Raw genomic sequence first — 27,583 nt, forward strand, 5'->3', positions numbered from 1 at the left:
ACCTCTTCTCAACTTCCATTTCTTCCTGACTGAGGCTTCTGGGGTACTTTGATATTTAGTTGCCTCCCTGCTTCCTTCCACCCACACAATATTTCCTGTGTGACTGGCTGCTACATAATCCCAAAGTAGGATACAGCAACCCCCAGGCTCAACAATTGACAAAGTGCTCTTTTCTTCAACTCTCACTTCCCTCCCCCACCTCCTCCAAATGTGTCCTGAGTAGTTGTGGCTGAACAGTTCGCTTCTTTTCTCATCAATCCAAAGCACTTTATTCCAAAATATTTCAGGCTTACCCTGGTTTTCTCTTGCACATTAGAGATTGGTGCTTCTCCACTTCAGCAACTTTAGCATGGGTGAACTTCAGCTCCCAGAATTCCCCAGCCAGCATTTCCCCAGCCATGACCTCAGCTTTTCCATGGACCTCCATGTCTTAATTAGGTTTCTTACAGTTGAAATTGCTAGCTGGCAGCCAGGAAACATTTCAAGCTCTCCGCTCTTTCGCAGGAGAGAATGACATTCGTTTTTTCAAGCACTCGGAGAACACTAATGGTTGGCAACAGTAGTCGGAAACATTACAACCTGGAAAATCAGAAGGATCAGGGTTCCCTTATGGCAGGGGAGTCCAAACTTGGAACTTGTGGACTTCAACTCCCAGAATTCTACAAGACTTATAGTTCCTAATTGGACACCCCTGCCTTATGGAATTGCCTTCTCCAGTCAGTCAATCATCCTTGGAGGCAATAGGAATCCTTTTCTAGTCACACTGCACTTACATGCACTTTCCTATTTTAAATATGTAAGCAACACACATACGGTAAATGATAAGTAAGCATTCAAATTTGCAGAACAACAAATTTATCTCATAAAGAGAGCCTGGTCAGATCACTGAAACATGCCACTTGTTTTGCATGTAAGAGTAATGTGACTGGTTGTTTTGGCTGTGGTTTACAGTGATGTGTCATCCAACTATAGTATGAATGTAGCCATTATAGGTTATGAACTGTGGTCCAAGTCTTCATCCAACCACAATTCACACACTCACCCTGGAGGAAGAAGGGAGCTGGTATGAAACACAACACCTGGCTTTGGGCCCACCTCCTTACACGCACAGCCACCCGGGAAGAGTGATCTCCTCGGATACACAAACAGTTGCTTCCGCTCCAGCCTGAACCTTTGCAATTCAAGGCCCGCTCCAAGGGAAGAAGTAGGATTGCAATGAGACACAGAGAGCACTAACATTTGCATAAAGAGTTCCTTATGTAATTTATAGCCTTCCTTAAAAAAAATACAACAAGGTATTATGAAAAGTGTATTTCACTCATTTAAATATCTATTAACTCAGCGTATTAAGGAAGAAATAATAACCAATCACATAAACATCTTACATGAATCAAATTAATTTATCTACACAATAAATTAAAATATTAAATAGTAACCTTCAGTGCAATATATACAGAAGAAAAAAAGTGTAACCTTGGCTAAAAATAAAACTTCAGTTTGGCTGTGGACCAAACTAAACTTAAATTGTGAAAAAGGACAAAACGTTAACAGCGTCAACACACAGAATGGGGAAGAGGCATTTAGTGGCTGATAATTCAGCATAATTCAAATGCATTTAAGATGAAAAAAGGCCTCTTTTGCTTTAGCAGAAATATTTCATTTGAGAATTTTAAACCGTTTTTCTCCCCCAAAGCCTTGATACTTCTAGTGTCAATCAATTCCATAAGTCTGGGTCACGTCAGATTAAACAATTGCCAGCTGACAGGGTACATCTTATTTCTAAACAGCAACCCACAAAACAGAAACCCAGAGAAGAGCAGAAGGCTGCCTTCAGAGAAGGCTCTTTTCTCCCCTGGACAGGGGAGAGCATCCTGTCCTGGACAAACTGGTTTCCCATTCGACGATGTATCAAAAGCCTAATTTAGGAGAAAGGCAACCAAAGTCCTTGGATGCTGCAGCTCCTGAACCAAGTCTGATAAGATCCAAGCTCTCCTTTGGGGCAATTCTCAACTGAGCAAAGGTACGTTTTCTGTAGCTCTATGGCTCTAATTTATGTGCCTTGAGGGATTGTGCAAAAGGCCGTGCTTTTTGGAATTCCTTTCTTCCTTTTTTACTTATTTGAGAAACTCCCAATCTATAGACTGGTTGTTGAGAAGCAAAGCTAGGGAAAAAGGGGGCGGGTTTAAGAACCCCATTATTTCCCCTTTGAGGAAAGTCAGAGGGAATCCCATTACGATCAGGGCAGGAAGAGAATCGGCCCACTAAAAACAACGGAAGCCTTTGTCAGCCAGACCACTTGAGGAACAAAACCAATTTGTCACATGGCCACAAAGTTTTGGCACGAAGCTCCCGTCGACATGTCAAGCCATCCGTCTGGGGAAATGGAACCTGAGAAATCAGGAGTGTCGGCAAATAGATCTTCTTTCCATCAGCGAAGGAAAGAAGGTGAAACTGAAGGTGCTTTGGCTTGCATGCCAATCAGAATTCATAGCTGGCCAATTCAGAATGGCTCTTGAGCCATCACTCAGGTCTATTGCCATCTCTCTCGCTTCCTTCTACCTTTGGTCCTCACGGGACCAGTCCTTTAAACCTCCATGCAGCTGCCAAAGGGCCGATTCTGGAGCAGAACTTTCCTCCACCTCAGGAGTTTCTCAAGCTTCTTGAGAAGAATTTGGCTTCCAAGGTCTTCCTGGAAGGCCACCCTAGCTCACACTTGCCCAGGCTTTCCCAGAACTACCTCATTCTTGGAACCAAACCCTTTTGTCGTGCCGGGGTGTGGGGAGTGTCAAAACATTCAAGCGCCCACACAATTGTGGAATGTTGTTCCTAGTCCTATGGAATGTTTGTGACTTGGAGGAATCTTCTCTCTCCCAAGACGTTGAAATAGTTAGAAATTCCATACAAGTAGTAAACCAAGAAACGGTGCAGCATTTTAAAAATACCCCTGCTAAAAATTGATTTTTAGTAAACCTCATCTAGCTCAAAGGCATTTAAGTCAGTATTAAAAACAAAGCCAGATGCACCTCTTTCAACAGCCCATGCCTACCCGTCATGTAATAACAACTAAGGCTTCTGTGGTCTGTTTTCTTCTTGGAAAAAGGTAGCAGAGGTGCCACCAAGTTACCCAGAGACCCCAGTCGAGGAGCAATGATTCAGAAGGGAGGGAGGGAGGGAGGGAGGGAGGGAGGGAGGGAGGAAGGAAGGAAGGAAGGAAGGAAGGAAGGAAGGAAGGAAGGAAGGAAGGGGAAGGAACTTCTGCTCTCACCTGGCTCCAGTCTACCCTCCCCCACAATGTTTCCCCCTCTCCCTTCCCCAAATAGGACACTACAAACATGGGCAAGGCTACCTGGCATTTTTCTACTTGGGGCTGAGTGCCCACTGGAGAGTGGGACTACTCCCAGAGGCCTAACGGGGAGCATCCTTCCACTGGAGAGGAGTCCAAAGATGCAACAGGTAGGCAAAGCCAAGGCAGCCCATCAGATAACGCTGGATCCAGTCTCCATGAAATAAACCTTTTCCAAGGCAAACCAGAACAAGCTGGTGCTTACAGTAAATGTAAAGCTGCCGATTGTCACTCTTCTCTATTTCGACTAAAAAGAAGTCTTGGAGATTTGCTGGTGGTCACAGACCACAGACAGGTTTAGTCAGAAGCGGCACCGGCCACGCAGCTCTTTCAGCAAAGTTCTGGATGCCCAGTGTTACGGGGGAAGATCCGGAGGCGGCCTCAAAAGTTGCACTGCGTTGGCTTCCTGGTTAAATCCCTGGAAACTGTCTTGTCCACATGAAATTTTTTTTCAGAAGACTGTAGGCCTCTCAGGTCGAATTCTGTGCTGTTCCCTTCCATGGTTTTTGTCAGACAACTGCAAAACAAGCAAAGAGGTCAGTCCAGAGCAACAGAAACCTCTTTGTTCTGGCGCAGCAACACAATACTGACCATCCGGACTCAAAAGGGATTCTTTCACAGGATGACAGAATTGGGAAAAGGACTCTGGAGTCTTCTCATTCGGCCCCCTTGCTCAAGCAGGAGACTAGACAGAGACTGGGGCAAGCAGGTCTTCAGCCGAGACCACTGACCTTCCAAAGGGATCTAACCCTGAAGGACGTCAGGGGGAGCAGGAGGAGGAGGAGATGGGGCCATTTCATTCCTCTCCTCCCTGGGAAGGGCTAATACAGTGTGTTTTGAGGACATGGATTGGGGACTGGTATTTTTCATACTGTTACAATCCAGGCTTCTGTCTTGGTCTCTCATTCATCCCTCTGGGTCGGCTTCCTCTTGAGCCAAGCCTGACTCCTGGGAATACTTTCCCAGCAGAGTTATGGGAGGAGGCTTCCCTGGGAGGATCTTCCTGACTTCCCATCTGGCCTTGCAGTCTCTCAGCCGTGAGTGGGTAGACTTGGCCCTGCTTAGCCTTTAAGCTCAGCCAAGATGTTCAGGAGTCCTCGAGGACTTCCCATCATTCAATTGAAGGCAGGAGTCCCCTTCGCAGAGAGGCTGGAGAGAGCCCCCCCCCAAAAAAAACCCCACAAACAGGCCCAGCAAACTTTGCGCTCTCACCTGGGACCCTGGCCTGGATCCTCAGGGCTCTCCTTTCCATGCATCTTCCCTTCTGCTTGCAAAGCCAGAAGGCTCAAGTGCCCACCTCCTTCCTTGTCTCAGGCCAAAGAAAAAAAACCAGGGTTTTATTGCCTGAAATTGCAAATGCTGGATTGGCACAGATAATGTTCATTTACCTGTCTCTGAGTGGCAGCAAGACGTGGCCCCCTTCAGCAGCCCGGTGGGTTTCTCATGCCGGCAAACCATTGCTCTGCACCACTCGCAGTGCTTTCGTATCCTGCAGCAACTGCACAAACACACACAATGGTGGGTTAATCGAACAAAGTTTGGGCCAAGAATGGGAATGGCTGGCAGGCGAGGAGGGAAAGGAAGGAGCAGAGAATCACTTTCCGGAGCAGAAACAATGGGGGACTTGTTGGGAGGCAGCCTCGGGAGGGGGTGTGGTCTGGGGCACGTGGCTTCAGCCTGTCTGAACCAAGACTTGTCCACAGGACCCCATAGCAGCTTGGATTCACACCAGAAATGGGCCACAGTCCCTCAGTCTGTCAATAGCATGGAAGCCCTTTGACCCAAGACTGGAAGCCAAGTCTTGTCAGCAGCTTTTTGGCTAACCCAATACTGACAGCCAAATATGGTGTACTGACCCCAAAACCCCTATCAAGAATTAGGCTGAAAGGCAGGGCAGGTGGCCAGGAGGGCCTTTGCCCAACTCTGCCTTGTGTGCCAGTTATGCCCTTTCCTGGTGAGGAAGGCTCCATCACTCATGCCTTTGTCATCCCATTTGGACCATTGCAATGGGCTCTATATGGGGCTACCCTTGAAGAGTATCCAGAAGCTTCAACAGGAATGCAATGTGGCCCCGCAGGCAATTTTAGGGGCCCAAAGAAGGGTGCATGTAACACTCAGCTATGTGGGCTGCACTCAGTGCCAGTTTGCTTCTGTGTCCAGTTCAAGGTGTTGGCTGGGTCCTATAAAGCCCTACATGGCTGGGGTGAGGTTACCTATGGAACCAGGTTCTCCCCATCACATTGGCCTGTCCCACCCGGTCAGGCAGGGAAGGCATGCTGCAGACCCCATCAGTCAAAGGATTCTGGGTCTAGGAAGAGGACATTCTCTGCCATGACCTCCACCTTATGGAATATCCCTTCCCCCCTCTCTGGCCTTCTGCAAAGGAGTTGAGAGGTGGCTCTTTGGCCTTGCATGGCGAGCCCAAGGGAGCAGCCAGCTGGGGGGCTGCTGAGTCCTCCCTCCGCCTTCATCAACCCCTTTTTAACAGGATTAAATTGCCTTCTCAAACGTTTTCCTGCCAACTCAAAATCTCTTCTAATTTAAATATCTAAATAGCAATAGTAGCACTTGATCCCTCTGTCAAGGATCCTTTGCTAAACAGTTTAGGAGAAGCAGTAAGTGAAAAGAGGACTGCCCTGTTTTGTGCCCTTTGGAGCTTCCTAAACCTTACTGACAAGCACAGCCATGGTTTAGCACTAACAAGCATTGCAGCATCTCACCCAGCCACACTCACTCACAGAATTGGAACCTCTTGAGTACGAAGTCAGATTTCCAACTACTAGGAGTTTGTGACTTCAAGGAGAACTGAACCACAGCCAGGGTAACCAAGCGTTCATTTCACGCAATCATGTGCATAAAATAGAACAGAATTCTTTATTGGCCAAGTGTGGTTGGACACACAAGGAATTTGTCTTTGGTGCAGATGCTCTCAGGGCGCATAAAAAAACAAGATTCATTTGTCAAGAATCATAAGGTACAGCTCTCAATGATAGTCAGAGGGCATATTGTGAGTTCCAAACACTCCTCTGCAATGGTGACCCAGGCTTCCCTGAGAGCCAGTTGGGCTGCTTGGAGCATTTCGGGGGGTCCTGAGCTCAAAAGGGGCTGCTTCACTTTTCAGAGCTTCCAAACTGTGTCTGCGGCTGTTTTGCCCCCCAAGCAGCTGAATTTAGCTGCATGTACCCTCCCTGCCCCCGCTCCCCCAGGCAGATTTTAGTCTCAATTCAGGGAATCTACCGGATTCAATGTAGGCAATGCTCGGGAAGGCAATGGGGCAGTAATCTGCCAGCTGCTGCCTTCCTTCCATGTCGACACCGGGGGTGGGTGGGTGTCTGCCCTGCGCCCGAGGAGCCTCCTGGCCTGCAGTTCTTGCAAAGAGGCTTCAGCAGAGGTGGGTTCAAACCAGCCTCACATAGAATTATACTTACTGTATCAGGACGCAGACCACGACCAGCACAATGGAGGCGACGATGGAAACCACCACCAAAGCGGTTATGGTTTGCTTCTTCTGGGCAGCAGAAACCACCGCCAGGAGATCGGCGTGCTCACAGCGGGCTCCTATGTACCCAGAGTGGCACCTGGCAAGGAAAACAGAAGCCAAAGCATCTCTTAGGAGGGGAGGGAGGGAAGCACCGGCTCAGCTCCTGCCCACTGAAGGGGGATTGACCCAGCAGGCAGGCAGACAGACGGTCTGGACTCCAGCCGCCCCAGTGCGAGAGATTTTGGAGGGGAACCGGCCCACTGCTGCCCAGTGCCCAACACCAGATTCAAGCGCCAGGATCTGCCCTCAGCCTCAACCCCTTTTTATGAGACTCCATTTCTGTGTGGCTCATCTCCTCTGCTCGGTCTTTTTAAATCTTAGAACACAGAATCCCAGGGCTGCAAGGGACTTTGGAGGTCAACTAGTCCAACCCCCAACCCATGGCAGGAGACCTGATATCATCTTGGACAAATGGTTGTATGGGATGCAATAATCCAGATGTCGAAGGTATATTGCCTAGGTGGGGTCTCTCAGCCTTAGCAGCTGCATGTGGGTATATTAACTTGCTGCATTACTCCAAAATCCCCAGCGCTGTTGGGCCGTTTCTGCTCTGGAGCACCAAGTTCAGGGAAAGTCCCCCTTTAGAGTACAAGAGCTGCAGGTAAGCAGAGGTTCTCAGGAGACCCTCCCTCCTGCAGGGCCTCGGCCAGCAGGGAGGCTTCCTGAGCTCCCAGGGCTGCCTCTGGTTGGGCTCTTTCCCTTCAACTGGGAAGCTCCCCTGCAGGCATCTCAGAAGGCAACGCAAAGACTTACACGCACGTTGGTTCTTCTTCTTGCACCAGGAATCTGCACGTCCCATGGAAGCAAAAGGAACTGTGGGCATCTGGACAGTTGTTAAAGTGGGATCTCACTGCAGCTGCCACCGGGGGACCTAGAAGCCCAAGAGGATCGATTAGCTTTCACATCTGTGCTGAGGCCCTTCAGAATATCTTCCAAAGGCCCTTCCACCCTGGCTTTCCTGGCCCAGTTCCTTTAGAATATTCTCAAAATGTTTTATTCAAGTGCACTCTATGACAAACTGTGAGGTTTCTTATTACGCCCATTTCACAGGCAGGAAAATAAGACCTTGTGTGACCCCAGCAAGGCCAAACTGTGATCGAATGATCACAAAGGGGCACTTCAACCCAAGCACTAGATGGAAGTCCTCTAGGCCAAGAAGATCCCCCCAAGTCTTAAAACACCGGTGTTGTTGTTGCTGCTGCTGCTGCTGCTGCTATTCTCACTCCAATTTCTATGGCTAGGAATAAAGAGTCTGCTGCTTATAATGTATTCATATGGTCAGTGTCAGCATAATACAAAATGAAGACTTAAATGTAAGCCAGGAATCCAATCATCATCATCACAAGGCTGCATTTTGGGCACTTGGCAACCTGCTCACACTTACAGCCAGTTGCCAGGCTCCTGACAATCATGGGGAAGCCAGTGGGGAATTGCAGGTGGTTGTTGCCTGCCGAGTGGACTCCTCTCGCCTCTGGCAACGGGCTGAAAAAGTCGCCTGCCGAGGGAGCAGAGCCTGAACCCCGTCCCTGCATCCCACGGAAGGAGGGCAGCTGACGTCCTTTGGAGGGAGCACTTTCAGAGGAACAAGCAGAGCCCGAGCTCCCCAGTGGAGGCTCTGGCAGGAGGGAAGGAGCCTCAGGCCAGCCATGACCTCTCTTCACTATGGGGCTGAAAAGCCTTCATGGATTTTGACGGGAGGATTTTTGGCTTCTGAGCAGCCAGGCTGCCCGGTAAGGAAGGGAGCCCCGCATGGGCGTCTCAGGGGCCTTGGGGAGACGGCTGTGGCCACAGATGGGCCTCTTTCCCTCCGGGGCTGAAGGTCCCACTTGGATTTCAGCAGGCAGGATTTTCAGCTTCCAGGGCATCACGCACCCTCCCCGTGGACTCCTGAACGACACATATCATCCTTAACGACCACAAGCCAGGACTGCAGCCTTTGAGTGAAGCAGCCATGTGGGCAGTCATGTGGCATCTCGCTTAACAACCAATTAACACAACAATGGAAATTCTGGTCCAAGTTGTAGTTGTTAGGCGAGGACTACCTGTACATGGAAAACGACCTTATATTCCACCTCTCGGAAGGCATCGTGAAAATTAAGAGTCCAGAGGAAGAAGGGAGAGGCCCAGCAGGCCCCACCGTCCAAAGCTCCCTTTTTCTCTTGTCTGCCTGGAGATCCGGCCACGAGATGCTGCTGTGAGGCTCAACCTCAGCATCCCAGGAGCAGGAGCAGCTGCTGAGTCCCGGAAGGAACTTGGCCATGTTTTTCTCAGGCCGGTGGGCTGGGAAGGAATGCACTGCCATCAAACCACATCTATTTGCAGGAAGAGGCTAATGGAGCGTGACATCAGTCCCAGCCTTGGGAACCATCTGTCTTGAAACTGCCTTCTGAATCACTTCCATCCCCAGCACTGCTCCCCACGCTGGATCCCCCAGCAGCCCTATCAGGAGCTGCCCTGAGTCACACACGACGTTCCCTTGGCCAGCATGCCTTCACTCCTCATGAAAGACTCCAGCAGGTGCAACCAGGTGGGTTACGCAATCAGCCCAAAGTTGTAGCAAGTTTCATATTTCACCGGAAGAAAACTGCCCTAAGTGGATTCTGAGAACTGGAGGACCTGAGTGGGTGGGTGGCTCTGCCTCCCCTTTTATTGTCCGTGATGAGTGAGAGAGGCAAACCTCAGCCGAGCAGCCTTTCGCCCGCACATGTGCAGCCGCCAGAGCCCGATTCCCAAGTGCTCCAAGTTTCAGATCAGACACTTGCAGTCGGAAGTCACTCAGTGCTCAGTGGCGATAATTTCTGAAGCCTAAATTCTTGACTTCCGGATTCTGAGGGGGAGCGGCATTAAATCTTTTCTGTGCGGAACAACAAAGGCTTCGCTGGGGCCCTTGAAAAGTGATCCCATCTGTCATTTTATTTGATTGATTGCGGTTGTCCCACTCCAAAGGACTCCCACTGCACCAGCTTTTATAGCCTCTTTCATCAGACGGGGGTGTGTGGTGTGGTTGTGAGACCCACTTAAAGCAGCAAAGTCTCTGAAATCCTGAATTCTCCTTTCTCTCCCGTTTTTGGCTCTTGCAAGCGAGGGGCGGGAAACCCAACGGCTTCAAGCATTCTTTCTGTTCGAGAAACTAAGGCACACCGGCTAATTACATATATAGAGAAAGTCCTCAACATGACCTCAGTGTTGGAGCCCAACATTTCTGTTGCCAAGCAAGTCAGTTGTTAAGTGAGTTTCCCCCCATTTTATGACTGTTTTGCCCCAGCTGTTAAGCAAATCACTACAGTTGTTAAGTGAATCACACGTTCATGAAGTGAATCCTGCTTCCTCCATTGATCTTGCTTATCAGAAGCTGCCAGGCGCCTGGATTTTGACCCCATCCCCCGTGAGAGCTGTAGGAGAAATGCCCATCCGGTCCCTTTGGTCAGTGTCACTCTGCATGGTTGAGGAGCCCTGGAATCCCCCCAGCCATGCCGCTGTCCGGTCTGTCCTGCTACCAAAGCCCAAAGCAGGAGACCTTGGTCACAGCCCTTTCCACTGACATTCATTCACCCAGGAGTTTATAGCCACTGAGTAGCCTCCCTTCGCTTCCACTGCAGACCGCCTTGAAGTATCTTTTGTGGGCACGGGACCCCCCAAGGCTTCACTCAAGATTTCAATCATAACATTTCTTCAAGCCTTCGCCGGAAACACCCCCCCCCCATGTGACGGCATTGCAGATCCCACAGGTTGAGAACCTCTGGTCTGCCCTACGGCGTTTTTTCTCCAGGGATGCAAGGAATAACAGCCCCTCCACCCCCACCCTCACCGGCAGCCATATCTTGGCTGCTCCCACTTTATACTGCAAAGGGTGAGGATTAGCCTCCCCTTCCTTGGGAATTGGGACTGTGTGTGTGTGTGAGTGTGTGTGTGTTGGATTCCTACTACTTAATTTCCATTCGCAAGAGGCTCCCTTATGCCTGCCCCCAGCCCCAAATGTTCCCCTGACCCTCCCCAGAGAGCTTACAGACTGTATCCTGCCCCTCTGAAAATCTCCCTTCCATTTCAAAGCCTCCTCAAGTTCCTGTTCCCATTAAGGGAGAACAGACCAGGCAGCAGAATTAATGGAAGCCATTTCCTGGACCTGGAAGAGATTAAAGGACTTTGAAAGGGGCCCATTGGGAAGTCAAAGGGCCTTCTTGCTCCAACTCTGGCCCAGAACCCAAAGGCGCCGAAAAGCCCAGGCAACAGAGCAACATGGGACCATCAAAGGTGGAGGGAGGGAGGGAGGGAAGAGGCATTTTTCCACTCCAGAAATCTAATGGGAAGGTGGAAGATTAGCCCAAGGATGGAGTCGGGTTAATATTTATTTGTTTTTATTTATTTTTCACATTTTTGAATCCTCTGTCTCCTTCAGAGAGGGTGTTTTGGGGCAGGGGGGTATACAATAAAACATTAAAATATAAAAATAGTATGAGATTAACACTTCAGAATTTAGGAGGAGGCCAGGATGCTTAAAGTGTTAAAAGGTGAAGGGAGGCGTCTCAGGGCCCCACAGCTGCCTGCTCCCCTGAGATCCGCACAGGAGGCCACGGAGCCACGGCTCAACTCTTTTGTGGAAGACAAGAAGGCGGGGGGGGGGGGGGAGAATATTCCATAAGGCAGGGCTAATGGCAGAGAAGGCTCCCCCAGTTGGAGTTGACTGATAGGGTCTGCAACATGCCTTCCCTGCCTGACCCACCTGGGATGGGCTGACCTGATGGGACAAATGTGGTTCAATGATATGGAGCTGCATTAAAAGGAATCGCTTGTAGGAGCCCTTAAAGAAGAGCCTCCTAGCCATTTGGGGTCAAAAGGAAGAAAAGGGTTAAAAGACAGAGACCCCCGTCAATCTGCAGACGAAGCTTAGGCCCCCTGATGCTCTTGCACTCCCCCCCTCTCTCTCAGCTCAGCCCACCTCATAGGGTTGTTGTGGTGGTGGTGGTGGGAAAATAAGAACAGTTATTAGGTTTATAGGCATGGCCCCTATAATAGTAATAAAAGCAGGCTAAAAAGCTAATAAACAATAAATATATATGCTCTGTGAACACGGTAAAGGAATAGCCATTAGAAGAGTTCTGCAGAATACATCCATGCAGGTTATTTCCATGGCCTAACTAACAGAAGTGAGAAAAAGTAGCCCTTAGAAGAAACTTTTAGGAGAACTGAAACAAAGGGAAGATAAAAGAACGGAAGAGAAGAGAGCATCTCAGGGTTGTTGGACAGCAGGAATAAATACAGTCTTGAAAAAAACAACCTGCACCTGGCCACACCCACAAAACCACCTGGTTGACTCCAGAATCCCCTTTCCAGCCTGTCAGCTTGTCCTGCCCACAGGTGAGCAAGTTTCCCCTTGGCAGCCCTCATTTTGCCAGGGAAGCAACGGATGGATGCCTGTCAGATAGCCAAAGTGGACGGCAAATGCTCTCAGGAGGAAAATGCACCCCTTTCGTTTGCCGATGGCGGTTTCCACCTTGAAGAATTAGCATGGAAAACGGAGACAAACAGCCCCTTTGATGTGGAGGTGGCAGAGCCTCCTATATTTTCCCCTTCGCTTCCAAAGTCAAGCTTTGCTGCTAGAAAAGGGTTTTTATTCGACTGCCAGGAAGGAAGTGCCCAACAGACACAGGCTGCATAAATAACCGAGGTGCATGAATTGACCCCTTGCAAGTCTCCAAGCCTCCTTCTCTTTGAACCTGGGCAAAGCATGAACACGCCCACCCACCCACCCCATCCACCCTCTATGCACAACAAGACATTGCTGGGGTTTTGTTGTGCAGCATCACCGCACCAAGTGGCCAATATTTCTGTAGCCCTGGCCAGAAAAGTGAAAAGCTGAGAGGTTTATGGCCTCCCTCCCTCTCCCTCAACGGCCCTTCAATCCTATCCTTTCATAAAATCCTCCAAACCTCAGAGGGAGCTCAGGCAGCGGAATAACTTCACACTTGTGTACGAGTCAGTCAAAACGGTTGCCAAAGAATAAGTGTGTGGGATCTAGAGCCATGCGAGACAGAGGAAGCCTCTGGAATGAACATCACCGCAAGGGTCTCTGCACAAGCTTATTTTCCCCCTTTTTCTTCCTATTTTAAGGTAGTTGAAGGACTTGAGTATATTGGTGTATCTGAGAGTATCTCACAATAAGGTCATCTCTGAAATTTCTGGCAATATTTTCCTATTGCTCAACCTCTCCAATGCCTATAGAAGTCCTTATAATATCCCAGTGTAGCTGCAAATCCAAGGACTTCCTTCCTACACTTGTAGACATGGTGGGAGGGCGCACAAAGGCTCCATTTTGGCCCCGGCTTGCTCTCCAATTGTCCGTTTCTTATAGGTTGTGTGTGTGTGTGTGTGTGAGAGAGAGAGAGAGAGAGAGAGAGACAGAGAGACAGACAGACAGACGGGGGGGGGGATTTAAATGGCATCTCTAATGGCCCGGGTTCCTGGCTTTCGGCCAGAGCAACACATTCCCTCTTGCAAGCCTTGTTAGCTGTGAAGCAGAGGCTCTGTTTCCCCACCTGGATAGGTGCTGTTACCTTTCATTGTACACTGACTAATGCACGGAATGCTCAGAATGCTCCTTATTTGGGATCTTCGTTTGCTGGTCTTTCAGCCGTCAGATGGCCGGCCTTCCCTCCTGCCTTGCTGGGTTTTGCTCTGCTTCTCCTTATGCTGGTGGTGATGGTGGTGGGCTGGGGGAGCTACAAAGCAGCAGCATCCCACATCTCGCACAAGAGTGTGGAAGTCAAGGGAAGAATGAAATAACAGTTGCACTTCCTTACTACTCCTTGAAGTGCCCCTCCTGGCTCGGCAGCTGCCGCTCAGCCTTCCCTTCCCAAGGCTGCAAAGCATCCCCAGACTGCTACTTGATGAATAACAGAGTGCGCTGCTTCAGCTGAAATTAGCAACTCCCCTTTGATCTACTGGCTCCTGGCACTCATCCTAACCCTGCCCAACAACAGTACCAAGCAGCCCCAACAAAGGCTGGGCAATTCGGCTTCAAGAGGTTGAGCTTGGCTTGCAGGATCAAGAGCCAATCAAGCCTCTCCCATCTAGGTGGTGTCGTGTGTGTGTGTGTGTGTGTGTGTGTGTGTGTGTGTGTGTGTGTGAGAGAGAGAGAGAGAGAGAGGGGGGGGGGAGGGACAGAGAGAGGGAGGGAGGGAGGGAGGAAGAGACCCTCTCCCTGAGTTGCAGGACCCTGGAGTGTCCAAGTCAAAGAAGGCAGGGCTGAATCTATGGGCTCAGAGCTGGGGCAAAGGGTGTCTGAGAGGATTATGGGGCAGGCAGAAGGTGTGGGTGCTGCCACCCCAAAACTTGGGAGATGCCCTCAAGGCACCATTTGGGCAAATCCTGCAGTTCAACTACAGAGTCTGATTTTCCTCTTTAAGAGAGGAAGGTGAGGAGGTCAGGGTGGGCCTCAGAAAGACCCTGCCCCAATATTTCTTAGACTTACGAAGGATCCCTCACCCTCTCCCATTTGCAACACTTCAAACTGCAGAACCAGATGACCTGGTGCCTTCAATTCCCCTCACACCCGGCAGTCCGGTCACTGGAAAGGGATTATGGGTGCTGTAGTTTAAGGCACTATTACCTCCCACTGCACAACTGTGTTTCCTACTTTGCTGATTGTTAAGTTGGGCTTAACAGGACAATTTGTGCTGCCAGATTTTCCAGTGACTGCAATCTAGCCACGGGAGCCCAGAGAAGCTCCTGCCAAAGAAGAAAGAGAAAAAGAGAGGGAGGGGAGAGGGGTGCTCAGCATATGGTTGCTACATGCACCAATACGATATTAGCTTAATGTTCTGTGAGGAACTTTATGAAAGTTGATGGCTACTTCCAAATGGTTTTTTTTTAATCCTAAGGATTCCAGATGTTGAGGCCCAACATGGGGATAGCAGGAAAGATCCAAAGACCCTGATGGGAGACAGGAAGCTGCCTCTATCTTGCCTCTCATCCGCTACGCCCTAAAGACAACTTTCACAGCCAGCCAGAGAAGGGACAGCATTGCTTCTTGGAATCGGCAGGGATCGACTGGAGAGGCCACTTCATGGCTTCATAGAATGGCCAACTTGAAAGGGGTCACGAAGGACCACAAGTCCTGTCCTCTCCCGTAGGAACCCCAATTACATCCTTCCCAGAAAACAATTCCCTGGCTTTGCTTGAATGCCTCCAATAAAGAGGTGCCTGTTCCCCTTCCTTGGCTACTGGCCCCCACCGCTCTTATTTGTCCGAAGGAGTTGGAATCTTCTTCCCCTGCCTTAGATCCACCATTCTCTGCCCTGCTCACTCCTTCCAGGATCCTTCGGCAATCCTCTTTCTCACCAGGCTAAACTTTCCCAGATCTTTCAAGGTCTCCTGCTCCATCCCTTCCCTCTGACCATTTTCACTCCCCTTCTTTGCAACTGGCACCAGTTTCTCTCAACACTCCTTAAAATGTGGGCCCAGAAGGAGCTGGTCAATTATTAGAGTGAAAGAATAACAGCCTCAGTGAACCAAAAGCAAAACCATCAGCAGCAGAAACGTGTTACCAAGTGTGCGAAGGGCGTGCCACAACGGGGCCAAACGTACAATTAAAGCCAAGCTGAAAGAGAGGAATGCCCCTTGTTCTTGGCCACCACATAACCGACGGTCATTGTGCCTGGCAAAGGAGGGCAAGCAAAGAAGAGGGTCCTCCTTCCACAAAGGGGCCCCCCAGACACTGCTTTGTGAGCAAAACGCTTCCAGAGAAACGGTGATGGAGGCAACACCGGCACCAAATGCTTCTCTCAGCAGCATCAACCGGAATCTGCCAAACAAGATGCCACTGAAAGCTGCTGTGAGAAAAACCAACCACAGCGATGTCTGGAACCGCACCTGCATATTTTAGCAATTAGTAAGCGGTGTCCTCCAAAAGTATCTTGGAGAAACTGCTGGAGTTTGCTCAGCCGGGATCAGGGAGATTAAGAGAGCACATTGCGCAAAAGTCTGGGGGTGAGTGAGGATGCAGAAGCCCTTTCCCCACAAGAAACACAGGAAAGCTTCATCTGAGCACCAGGCAGGTTGTGAAGGCAACACCCGGATTGCTTGTTTTGCCTGCCCACTGACCCCCCCCCAAAGTGGCAGCCTCCTCCACACCTGCTTTAGAGGGGCTTTATCCTGGGGTGCTGGCTGCACAATCCCAAGCGAAGTTCTCGGGGACCCAGTTCTGGCACTTCAGCCTTTGAGACACAAGGACACAGGGCACTCTGACACATGTCCAGGAGTTCTCTGACAACGTCCGGACAAACGTCCTGGGAAGCTGCAATCCAATGCTGAAATTGTGGGAGGGGGGTTTAAGCACGTGTGTCCAGCAGCTTTCTGGAAGCTCAGCAGGTGTTTAAAATGCCTCCTCCCACCCTTTCATTGTTAATAGAGCAACTTTTAAACTTGGGATGAAATTCTCTAATAAGGCAAAGAGCCAGGGAGTTCGGCGTAACTTCCGAGCCCCAGATATTTCTGGAAAAAGAGATGTTATTTTCAGAAAGACCAGCTCCTCAAAAAGAGAAATTCCTCTCGAGACAGCAAGAAGAACTCAGGAAGAACCCCACACGCCTGCTAAGAAATGAGCCAAGGCAGGAACGAAAGAGCACAAGGAGTTCTCGATTTAGAATCATGCAGTTAGTGGCCACTCAAAGTTACAACCGGCCTGAAAAAAGTGACGACTATTTTTCATACTTTCCACTGCAGCACAATCCCCACAGTTACGTGTTCACAATTCGGGGCCTTGGCCATCGGTATGTGTTTATGAGAGTTGCAGTGGTCACCATTTGTCGCCTTTCCAGAAGGCTGCTGACAAGTCAACTGGGGAAGCCAGAGGCACTTAATGACTGCAGTGATTCATTTAACTCTGGGGAAAACGTTGCAAAATAGGGCAAAACTCAGTTAACCAGGGACTTGCTCAGCCATACGAGTGTTGAGCTCAATTGTCAAAGACTACCTATACAGTAGTCCTCGGCTTATGGCAACATATACTAGCCCAACCCTGCCCAGGGCAGGAGTCTTTACACCCTCAGGGTCAAATGCCCCCCCCTCCCCCCCCCCCCCCCCGTGATGGATTGTCCATGACGGAGCACAATTTCGGGAGTCAATTCCGGTCCCACTGATCAACTGTTCGCACAATTATTTCTAGGTTGGATTTCTCCTTAATAAGCTTCCATCCATTACTTCCTTGTCCTGCTTTGGAAAATAGGCCGACCTTTTCTCTGTGACGGCCTCTCGCTGGAGTCCTGGAAGGCTGCTATCATGTCACCCCTGGTCCTTCTCTTTCCTATACCAGGCACACCTAATTCCCCTAACCATTCATTGTACAGTTTAGCACCCAGACCCCTAATCATTTCTTTGTTTCTCTTCTCTGCACAGTTTTCAAGGTCTCAGGATCTGTTTTGTATTATGGTGACCAGAACTGGGTGCAGCATTTCAAGTGTGGCCTCAGCAAGGCATTACCAAGCGGTACAATCAAGTCAGGTGATTTTGATGCTGTCTGTCTGTTGATGCAGCTAGGATTGCATTGGCTTTTCTGGCAGCTGCAGCACACGGCTGGCTCCTCCTGAAGTGGGGATCCACCAGGACACCTGGATCCCTGTCAGAGCTGTTGCTGTTGAATGGACCAACAATCCAGACCTTGGGAGTGGACGGCGATGGTCTGGTCCAGACAGCCTGCTGAGATAAAAGCTGAGTTCCCCCCAAAGAGGCTGATTCACAAACAACCCCACCTCACTGCAATCTAGGATAGGCAAACCAGTCAGAGGAAATCAGCTAGGGCCTCCAAGCACGTGGGGTTATGTCTTTCCCCAGTTGCAAGGGGCCACAAGCCCAATCCAGCTGGCAGGCCTCTGGCTAGAGAGGACCCATATGCTCCATGTATTCAAGCCCCAGAGGGGCTGATGCTTAGCCTTCAGCCCCACCCGAAGAGAAGAGGAGTCGCAGGTGAAGTTTTAAGACCTTATATCTTGCGATGCAATAAACTCACCTCTCAAGGCTGATGTTGTGTTCTCTAAGGCATGGCACACCGCCAACAAAACACCTACAAGAAGAAAACATCCAGGTTAAAAACAATCAAGCAGCTAATTGGAAATACAAGTTGACCACATTGTGGCAACATATTTTAAGAGCTGTTATTTGGGTCTGTCAGACACAGGTAGAATTGTGGGAGTTGAAGTCCACACATCTTGAAATTGTCAAGTTTGAAATCCCTGTTCTAGAGCCAGTTGGTGGCTGTGAGCACACCCAGACAGAATGCCTATTTCCACATCCACATGTAGCACAGGGCAATTCCACGGCAGCTACGCATTCTCTTCCTCTGAAATACTGGAGAGTGGGAAGTTATATCGACATTCAGCACGTGAGCAAATCTTCTGGAAATCCAAACGGCAGCTCTTGCTGTGACCCACTTTCCAAAGTAGCCTCATATTTGCAAAACCAGTGTAGTTATGTAGGTATTATGCATACATTCCAACCTTTTTCTGGTCCCATTGCAATAAGGAAACAGGCTTGTAATTTTAGCTGGGGAAGGAGCTGGACTTGAGCGGAGGGATGGAGGGAGAGAACGTGTGTCAAGAGCTGCTATCGGTAGCTGCAAGACACACTCCGTGACTACTTGCTATAGAACAGACATACAGTCCTTATGCACCAGCTGACCCCTGGCTACTGAGGCAACCCACTTTCCACAGACCCAGGAGCTTTTAAAGCAGAGCTTTTCAGCCTTGCAACTTTAAGCTTCAACTCCCAGCATTCACAGCCAGCAGGCAGCTTTTAGTAGAGTGCTGTTCTCTCGCAATTTGGGGGTTAGATATTTATCAATATTTATACTTTGCTCTGAGGATCTAGTTGAAGAGTAGACATCTTAAAAAGTTGAGAAATGCCGCTGGAAAGAATCGCAGAGGCCCATCGTCTTAAAAGAGTCTCCCCTTTCCAGCCACACACTGAGGGCTTTCTTCTTTAAAAATCCTATCACAATATTTGTTTTCTGGTCCTCCGAAGCCTCTAAATAGAGCGGTCAGGGGAAATCCAGAATGTTGACATCCAAGCCCCAAGAGCAATTCCAGGTAAGGTTCTCTGGAGGAACATCATTTATTTATCTGATTTTCTCAAGCACGGCCCTGTCCCTGGAGGAATTTTCCATGTCAGGGCTATGCGTGTTTCCCTTTCCCTTCCCCCATTTACAAGTGCTCTGACTGGACACCCAGAACTGGGTCTTCAACAGAACACAAAAAGTGTGGCCCAATTTGAGACAACTGAAGCAAAAACTTCTCCTTCCCTTCCCTGGGCCGCCTGCGCATCATGCAGTTGCCACAGGTGGCCCTTAATGCAACCGCTGAAAAACCTCTCGTGCCATCCCCCCTCACCTTGCAGAGGGAACAGAAAGGATCCCCCAGTCAGGGCAAGTCCTCAAAGTGGCAAACCAGTTAAAAAATGAGGAACTTTCCCACAATGCCCTCCCTGAAATCAATGGGTGCAATGCAACCTCCTAAGCTTGCCCAATTCATGCCTTGATGCCTTCTCTACTCAGCCAAACTCCAGTCCTCAAAAATCCAAACATTTGAAGAGATCCTGTCAATTACTGAATGGAACCGGCCTCGGCTTCTGCCGTCTGATAAAGGGGCTTTTTTCTTTACGGAAGGCCTGGGCCTGCAGGTGACCTCAGGGCCAGCCTGGTGTTCCTTACACAGAGTCCCCTCTGAAGGGACCGCAAAACAGAAACCGATGTGGCTCCATAGCGGAGGAGAAGGAAGAGGTGCAACACATCCATCATCCAAGCCAGCATATTCTGGTTTCCGCCTGGAGAGGAGAGCCTCCGTGGCCACGAGGGAGTGGGCAGGGCGCTCTGCCACAGGCTGAAGGAACTTAGCCAAGGCTGCAGAGTTCGGCTCTGGCTACGCTGCCCTGGTAGAGAACGCTGTACTTTGACCCCCTCCTCCCCTCCCTTAAATTCTATGCCAATGAGTCACCTGCAGGGAAGGAACCAACACACACACACACACACACACACACACGGCTGAAACTGTGACGTGCACAATCACGTTTGTGCGCTTCTGGAAAGACGCAGGGAGAAGCGATGTGCAGCCTGCGCAAAGATTCATCCACCCCAGAGTGCTTTCAATCGACGGCAGCAGCAGCACCTTGGCACCCCTGGGAGGGAGGGAGGGAGGGAGGAAGCGCCTCCATCAAACCACCCACCCACCAGAGGACAGGAGTCCAAATGAGGCCAGCAAAGCTCAACCATGGGAGAAGCAGAGCAGCGTGAAAAGAGGCATGGGGTGACCCTAAGGCAGAAGAAACACCTCCCGAAAAAGGCCATCCTCCCTTGTTCCACAGTCTGATCGGGGGGGGGGGGGAGGCACTGGCTACTCCAAGGGGGCAGAAAGGGAAGCCAAGGGGAGCCCACCTGCATCTCCAGCCACTGAAAGAAGAAACCCAGGTAGAGAAATCACCAGCAGAAAGCAAATACTCCAGTTTGCACCTACTTTCTCGGGGGGGGGGAGGGGGGCAGGGGGGCACTTTGCATAAGGTGCATATCTGGGAAGAGCAGAGTCTAGAGGGCTCCACCTGCCAGTTATGTGATGCGCTCGGCTCAGCTATAGGTACTTGGGTAGGAAGGGACTTGGAAGTCCTCTAGTCCACCCCCCCCCCCAGGTAAGTGGCTGCCTGATTTTTCTTTGAAAGCCTCCACTGGATAAAATGTGGGCAGCACAGGCACTCCTGGGGAGGGACCGACCTACGGGGACTCCCTCTGACTCAGCAGAAGCCTCATGAGTCAGCAGAGGGACTCCCTGGCTGGGTTTCCCTGCTTGGAGGCTGCTGAGGGTCTGTGTTGGGAGGCCCCAGGAGCCCCTTCCCCATTCAGCAGAAGGGCTGAAATGCCACTTTCTAACCTGGCTTTTGCAACCCCCCACCCCTACCCCCATGGAGGTAGACAGCTACCTCTCATTCTGGTAACGGAGCTTTCCAATAATTTGGCTCCTGATAAAACAAGTTATAAAAAGCAAAGTTCATTTCAATTTTTAAAAACAAGCCACATTTCTGATGGCTTCTTAATCCTACACCCAACCCCCAACCTCTGCTAGGTTTTCCAGGTTTAAAGACTGCCTTTCCTTCTTCAGTCATGAAAGGAGCTTCCTTTCCAGGCCAAGATCGAAGAGGGCAGCCAGATCAAGGGCAGAGAAGGGAGCCTCCCAGGGGAGGGGGTCACACTGGCACCTCTCAATTTCTAACACTTCCGCAGCAAGATTAGTCCCCGGGGAAGAGATGGAAACTCCTCCACCCTATGTCCACTATACAATCCCTCTGAACAAGTGTCTCTTTGATGAGAGATCATTATACAATTGCTTTATTTCTCTTTCTTTATTTCCCCAGAAGGCCCTCGTCTGCCCCCCACCGCTCTCCCCAAGGGCAAGGGCGTTTTGATGAGGGGGTCACAGAACGTGGCCTGTTTTACAAGGAGGCCATCCAGGGATTGCTGGAGCAGAGAGGCTTCACCTTTCCTGGGTGAAATTATTGAGCACCGTTGACTGATCTCACACACCACACTATTTTCAGACTTTCTAACGGGTATAAGCAGCACATACGATGAACACTGATACATAAACCAAGACGTAAGCTCTCCTCTTGATATCAGTGTCAGGAGATGCTCAGAGATGGAAAACGATGACTGCACATTTCTAGAATTCTTAGGAAAAGGGTGTGCTACTAACCCTTGTCCTGGACATTCGAGTTTTGTTCTTTTTATGCCTTACAACAATTGCGTAAGAAAGGGACAAAACATCATGTTCCTCTTTTTCCAGGAAAACTATGGAAGGAACTACACTTTTCTGACCGGGAGAGGAACTTATGGTCATATCTGATATGGTTGCAACTAAAGATACCAAATGTTGTTGTACTTCAGGTGGTCATGGTGAGCTCACTGTTTGGAGGTGTTGTATAGAGAAGATCTCCGGGTAGGGCACCCTCCACCATATGGCAAGCACCCATGGGAGCTGCAATGCAGCATGCCAGATTAAGCAGGACGGAAGAGCTTAGCAATAATGGTCTTAGTGGCATCTCTCTACACATCACAACAGCCCCCACAACAGTAAAACAACTGAAAAAATATTTCCCTTACATTCCTGTCCTACAAAGGGGTGCTTTGTTCCTGGCCTGAAACTTTAGGCTCCCTCCCCGCCCCCTTATTTTTTTTGATCAGGTGGCAACTTTGACAAAGGAACTGGGTTATTTAGAAAAGACAACACAGAATATAGAATCATAGAGCTGGAAGGAATCCTGGAGGTCTTCTAGTCCAGCCTGCTGCTCAAGCAGACGACCTTATACCTTCCCTTCCAGCCCTATGTTTCTATATCATAGAATCATGGTCAAATGGCTTATCTGGAGGCAAGTCATTCCACTGGTTAGTTGTTCTCACAATTATCAGGAAATTTATCCTTAGTTCTAGGTTTAATCTCTCTTTAATGATCTTCCACCCATTACTTCTTGTCCTGCACACAGGAGCTTTGGAGAATAGGCCCACTTCCATCTTACTTGTGGCAGCCCCTGAAGTATTGGAGGAGAGCGCTCACGTTATCTCCCCCCCCCTCCCCCAGATCCTTCTCTTGGTTAGAGTAGACCTAGTTCTCTTAAGTGTTCCTTCTCTGCTTTGGCCTCCAGGCCCTTTGCCATCTTTGTTGCTCTTCTCTGCCTCCTTTCTAGGGTCTCTTTCTCTCCCCCCCCCACTTAAAACTCTCTGCCGTAAAATCCCAGCCATCACTTCAAAAGACAAGATCAGGAAACGCCCCAAACCCAGAGGGACCTGGCACTGCACTGGGGCAAATAGGATGGGAAGGCAGTTAATGCAGGAGGGCTGCTTCCTCTTAGGCCACCTTCTGGGGCCTTCCTCAAGGCATATGTCTATGTGGAGGGACCACAGTCCAGTGCAGTTGCAATTTGGAGGAAAGTAGCTCTCCAACCTGGTGTCAGAAATAAAACAGGAGCTGGAAAACAGCCAAAAAAAAAAAAAAAAAAAAAACCAGAAAAAGGATGTTGGTCCCTCCGTTCTGAGGTGACATGGATCAGCAACACAGGCCTCCCCTCAGAGTCCTCCCAGGCCAAAGACATTTTTTGGAAGCCAAGATGTGGGCCCACCTGAAGTCCTCCCCCTGCCCTGAAGTGGTTGGCACCAAAGGGGGGCTGGCTACCATCTTGGCTTCCCATTGGAGCTCCATCTGTGGCAGGGGCCAGAGCCAAGATGAGAAGGGACCCTGGACCTTCCACCCCATGACAAAAGGCCCTCATTTGCTTGGGGAATCCTGAAAGGTTCCCCCACCAACCGGGCAAGCCAGAGAGGCCTCTTCAGCAATCTTTAAGAGGGGTGGACTCCAACTCCCAGAACTGCCTAGTTACCCATGTTGGTTGGGGAATTCTGGGGATTGGAGTCCACCCACCTTAAAGGCACTGAGATCGAGAAACACTCCTCTGCAAGATATCAAGGAAAGCCTTCTTAGGACCAGGCAGACTGAGACCCTGTCACCCCCTCCCCTAATTGCTCCTGCCCTCCCACTGGCAAGCATGGTAGAAAGAGGGATCCAGGGGCCCTCAGAGTCCCAGCCCCAGGCAGCTCTCTTGAGAGAAACCAGGCAGTTTCGGTGGCAAGGAGGAATCTGCCAGCCAAGGGTGGAGTGGTTCATTCCAGGTCTCTCGGGACCAGAAAAAGGTGAGCCAGAGAAAAAGGTAGGATTCCCACAACAGGTTTTTCAGCTACGCTTCCTCATAGCCAAAATCAGGAATGGCTTCTCTGTTGAAAAGCAACAAGCGGCATTCAAACTCCTTGCAAACTTGAGAAGCAGTGGAGAAAATTTACTCCTCCCATTTGTCAAGATATTTCCTAACACAGATGGAAGAAGTTCCTTAAAGAAAATTAAAAATAAGCCAAAGCTGATTATTACAGGCTGTCCCAGTTTCCTCTTGCTCTTTCTGATGCTCTCTGAAGCTGACCCTGTTGGACCCCCCCTCCCCGCAGTGTTCTCCCATCCCAACCGTTCATGCTACACAAAAGCAGTTTTCCCCACCACAGCACAGTTGAAAGCAGCTTGGCCCTTGGAAACACAACTGGAGCTTCCTCCTTGAGCACTGGGGTGGGGGGGTGTCTTCCCTGCAGAGGGGCAGAGGCAGAGGGTGCTCCTGCCTAGCCAGAGGCCTTCAGATTTTCCTCACAGCCTTACTGTGACTTTGGCAGTGAGAAGACAGAGGTGTTGCCTTTAATTGCTTAGTATATAGCTGTAAATATGAAATTATTCAGACTTGAACAGTAGTGGAATTACTCTAATGCCTGCTCAACTGAATGAGATTAAGAGGAACTACTAGTCAATTCCAGATAGTCCTTCTCAAACGAACAATTTGGCATCTATGCTCTGCCCTTTAACCTTTCTTTGGACTCCCATATCCAGAGGCTCTCTATATAGGTCTCCTCAATTTCTTAATTACTGCCTCATCTGAATTTGTTGGTCAAAACTGGGGCAACAATTTGGGGAGAACTCCAGCTGGCTGCTGGAAAGCAGAGTCTGTGGCCCAGAAGTGTCTGCCAGCAGAAGAGAGTAGCTCCTTTGCAAGTCCAGGCACCAGAACTCTGAGACTCAGGAGCTTTAAGGAGTTTGGTGATCTCTCGGACAGAGGATTGCACAGTGAGTGGTGCAGATTATTTCAGCAGCACCTGTAAACACATTGCTGGACTCTGGCAGGGCCTTTACCTGTGCAATAATCTCACTTGGTTAAAAAGCTACAGAAACCAACCAGCATTGGTAATTAGGGCTGGGCAGCTCTTGCATCTCTAGAAAGTACCTGCTCACCAATCTGCAGCTCCTTAAAGGAGCCATGACTTTCCCTAGGATGGATTCCCTGCCCGCTGTGGAAGATGGGCCACACCAGAAAGGTATGGTTGCTTTAAGATGCTTTTGCAGGCAGGTGCCACATTCCTGCTCCTGCACACAATGAAGCCTTTGCAGAGATCAGACTGAGGCCCTGACGAGAACCAGAGGGATAGGTGACAGGAACCCCAAAAGTTTGGAAACCAATACAAGGAGATCATCAGCTCGGTTCATTCTCTCAGTGGATCTGTGTCCAACAGAGCAGATGCATGGATTTCAACTCTCAGGATTCTGTGATTGATAGACACAGCGAGGGTAACTGCTTCCAATGCAGATCTCTCTGCTTGGCCTTTAAGAGGAGGAAGGAAAATGATGGCACTCTAGGGATATCTGAAGAGTCACCACGGCGCACCTGTTGGAAAGTGAGCTCTTCTTTGCCCACTGTCCGGCTTCTTGCTCACCCAGACATTATCAGGAGACGAGCAGGAAGCCTCTTCCCAGAATGGGCCTTATAATGTTAGATGAATGCATAACTCCCTCTAAAGAAGGTGCAGCCTCTTTATATAACTATTGAGCAATCCTACCTCTATAAAAACATGGACTTGATATCTGAACCTTCTAAGAATTACACCCAAACAATGAAGAAACCATCTTGCAGGTTGCAAAGGAATCTGATTTAATTTGCTGCTGTGGGGATGCTCAGGAGGTGATGGTGTTCCTGATACTTGGCAGTGCTTCCAACAGAATATGCCAACACTCCTTGGGGTATTAACACGAGAGCCTTCAGTGTTGCGCCCGAGATCCCCAAATCCCAGTAAGCACAGCCACCATGTCTAGAGTCGGAGGAAGAGGAAGCTGGTTTCTATCATCTGCTCCTTAAGGGAGATTCATCAGATGATTATCAGGCCTGGGTGAACAGCCCATTTGCTGACAAATAGTTTTCAAATAAACCTCATCTCAGATGGCTATCATCTAATGATGGGTCAACTTGTGTGTGCCTCTGAAAACTGTTATACCTCCAAAAAGATTTTTGAATTCCAGAGCTAGAGCAGCTTTATTTTAACCATGATTAGCATATTCCACATCAATATCCTTAGCATCGTTCCACATCAATATCCTTAGCATTGTTCCACATCAATATCCTCTGGAAGACAACCGGCTTCCCTCAAGACACGCACAAGCAGCCTGCTGGGGGGACGTTAGCCCCTTTCCAGATGGGCTCGCTCTTGACTTTGACTTCTCTCCCCAAGTCTTGCCTGACAGCCCCGCATCGGCAGCCTCGCTCAAGCAGCATTCCCCAGCCTGTAATTTTGCAGCTAGACCTGAAATGTGTTTACTCAGAGTAGTTCCCACTTAATTCAAGGCACTTAGGAAGTAAGATAGGTCTGTGTGAAGGATGCTTAATGAGGGTGCCTGGAGGCCAGGGCCAGGAATTTCTCAATTGCATTGCTCTCCTACGTCCTGGGCAAGAATGGCATCACTTGAGTGACTCAGGGCAAATCTATTTTTGTTGAAAGCTCGTTAGGGGAGAAATTTCCAAATTATAAGGAAGTTTCTAGATACAAAAATATAGCAAAACAAAAACAAAAACCGGCCAAACCCTGAAACAGATCAGGACCATCCACCATTCAGAAACTCTGCGGCAGCCCAACCCGTCCTTCAGGAGACTTTTCCAGCATGGGCTCTCTGCATGGGTTGCCATCGTAAGGTCCAGAACTTCCAGCGGCACAAGTGGGGCATGGGGATCCCCAGCCACCCAGAGTCCCTGGAGGTAGAACATTGCCCAGGGTTTCTTCCTTCCCAATGCAGTCACGGTTCCCCAATCAGAGGGAGATACGAGTGGCCCAGAAGGTGGCTGACTGGAAAATAATGCCAGCTAAAGCTTTGATGGCACATGGCAAATGTGCCAGAACATTGGAGGGACAGGTCTTGATCCTCTGACTCCAAAGTGCCAGAGAGGCTGGGATACTTGGGAGTGGGAGGAGGGTCTGTACTTTAGTTTGTGTAATGAGCAATGAGGGGCAATTGAGAAAGAAACCCTCCCTTTGCAGAGTTACCTTAGAAGGCGTTAAAGGGGAATAAATTACTAGTGATAGCCAGAAAGTTACCAAAACTCTTTTCAATATCAAATGGTTCAATTGCCAAACATTATCAAAAGTCGTGTCACACATCATATAGGTCTCTCTCTCTCTCTCTCTCTCTCACACACACACACACACACACACCTAAACCTAACAAGCTGAGAGGCAAATAGTTACAATTTCCCCTGAAGTCAACTTGGTGCCTATAAATCCCAGAATTCCAACTAGCTACGGAGGATCCCCAATAGCAAAAGGCTGGAAAACTTTGAGCACAGTTTTCCCTTTCTTTAAAGAAAAGCAGATAGTCCTCATTGAGGAGGGAGATTCTTAGCTGCGCTTCCCGGCTCTCCTCGCCCCAGCCTGGCCGCTTCAGCCGCGCCGACCCTCCCACCCAGCCACCTCTTCCCTCCCAGGCTCCCGGGCGGGCAGGCAGGGCAGGGGAGGCTTCGAAAGCCGCCCGTCCCGAGGCGGAGACCCGCAGCCCCGAGCGGGCAGGGTTTCCCTCTGGCGCCGGGCGCACTTACCCAAGGCGAGCAGGGCGAGCTCGGCGGCCGCAGCGCTGGCCATGGTGCGGGCGGCGTGGTGTGGCGGGTGGGGAGCGGCTCACCTTCGCAGCCCGTGTCCGGCGGAGGCGGCGCCCAGCATGCCGAGAGGGAGGCTGCCACCTGCGGCTGCGGAGGCTCCGCTCTGCCCGGCAGATCGGCGGCTCGCAGGTGTGCGCCGCGCTCCGCCCCGCCCCTTGGCGCCCCGCCCCCTC

The 27,583-nt window shown here is 49.9% G+C and overlaps 1 protein-coding gene across 1 annotated transcript; it reads right to left on the reverse strand.

Annotated features, from left to right (window-relative positions):
* Positions 1–1,244: 1,244 nt before the first annotated feature.
* TGFA (transforming growth factor alpha) lies at positions 1,245–27,525 on the reverse strand. Its single transcript, XM_087705988.1, has 6 exons — positions 27,351–27,525; positions 17,887–17,940; positions 7,638–7,755; positions 6,772–6,921; positions 4,732–4,841; positions 1,245–3,860 (listed from the first exon to the last, which is right to left on the reverse strand). The coding sequence occupies exons 1-6, from the start codon at positions 27,391–27,393 to the stop codon at positions 3,853–3,855; spliced, it is 483 nt and encodes a 160-aa protein (XP_087562114.1). The 5' UTR covers positions 27,394–27,525; the 3' UTR covers positions 1,245–3,852.
* Between the last annotated feature and the right edge of the window lie 58 nt (positions 27,526–27,583).

This window comes from Thamnophis sirtalis, unplaced genomic scaffold (genome assembly GCF_051295495.1).
Source record: "Thamnophis sirtalis isolate CommonGarterSnake01/CBP01778 unplaced genomic scaffold, rThaSir2_p1.2 scaffold_2, whole genome shotgun sequence".
Classification (NCBI taxonomy): Eukaryota; Metazoa; Chordata; class Lepidosauria; order Squamata; family Natricidae; genus Thamnophis; species Thamnophis sirtalis.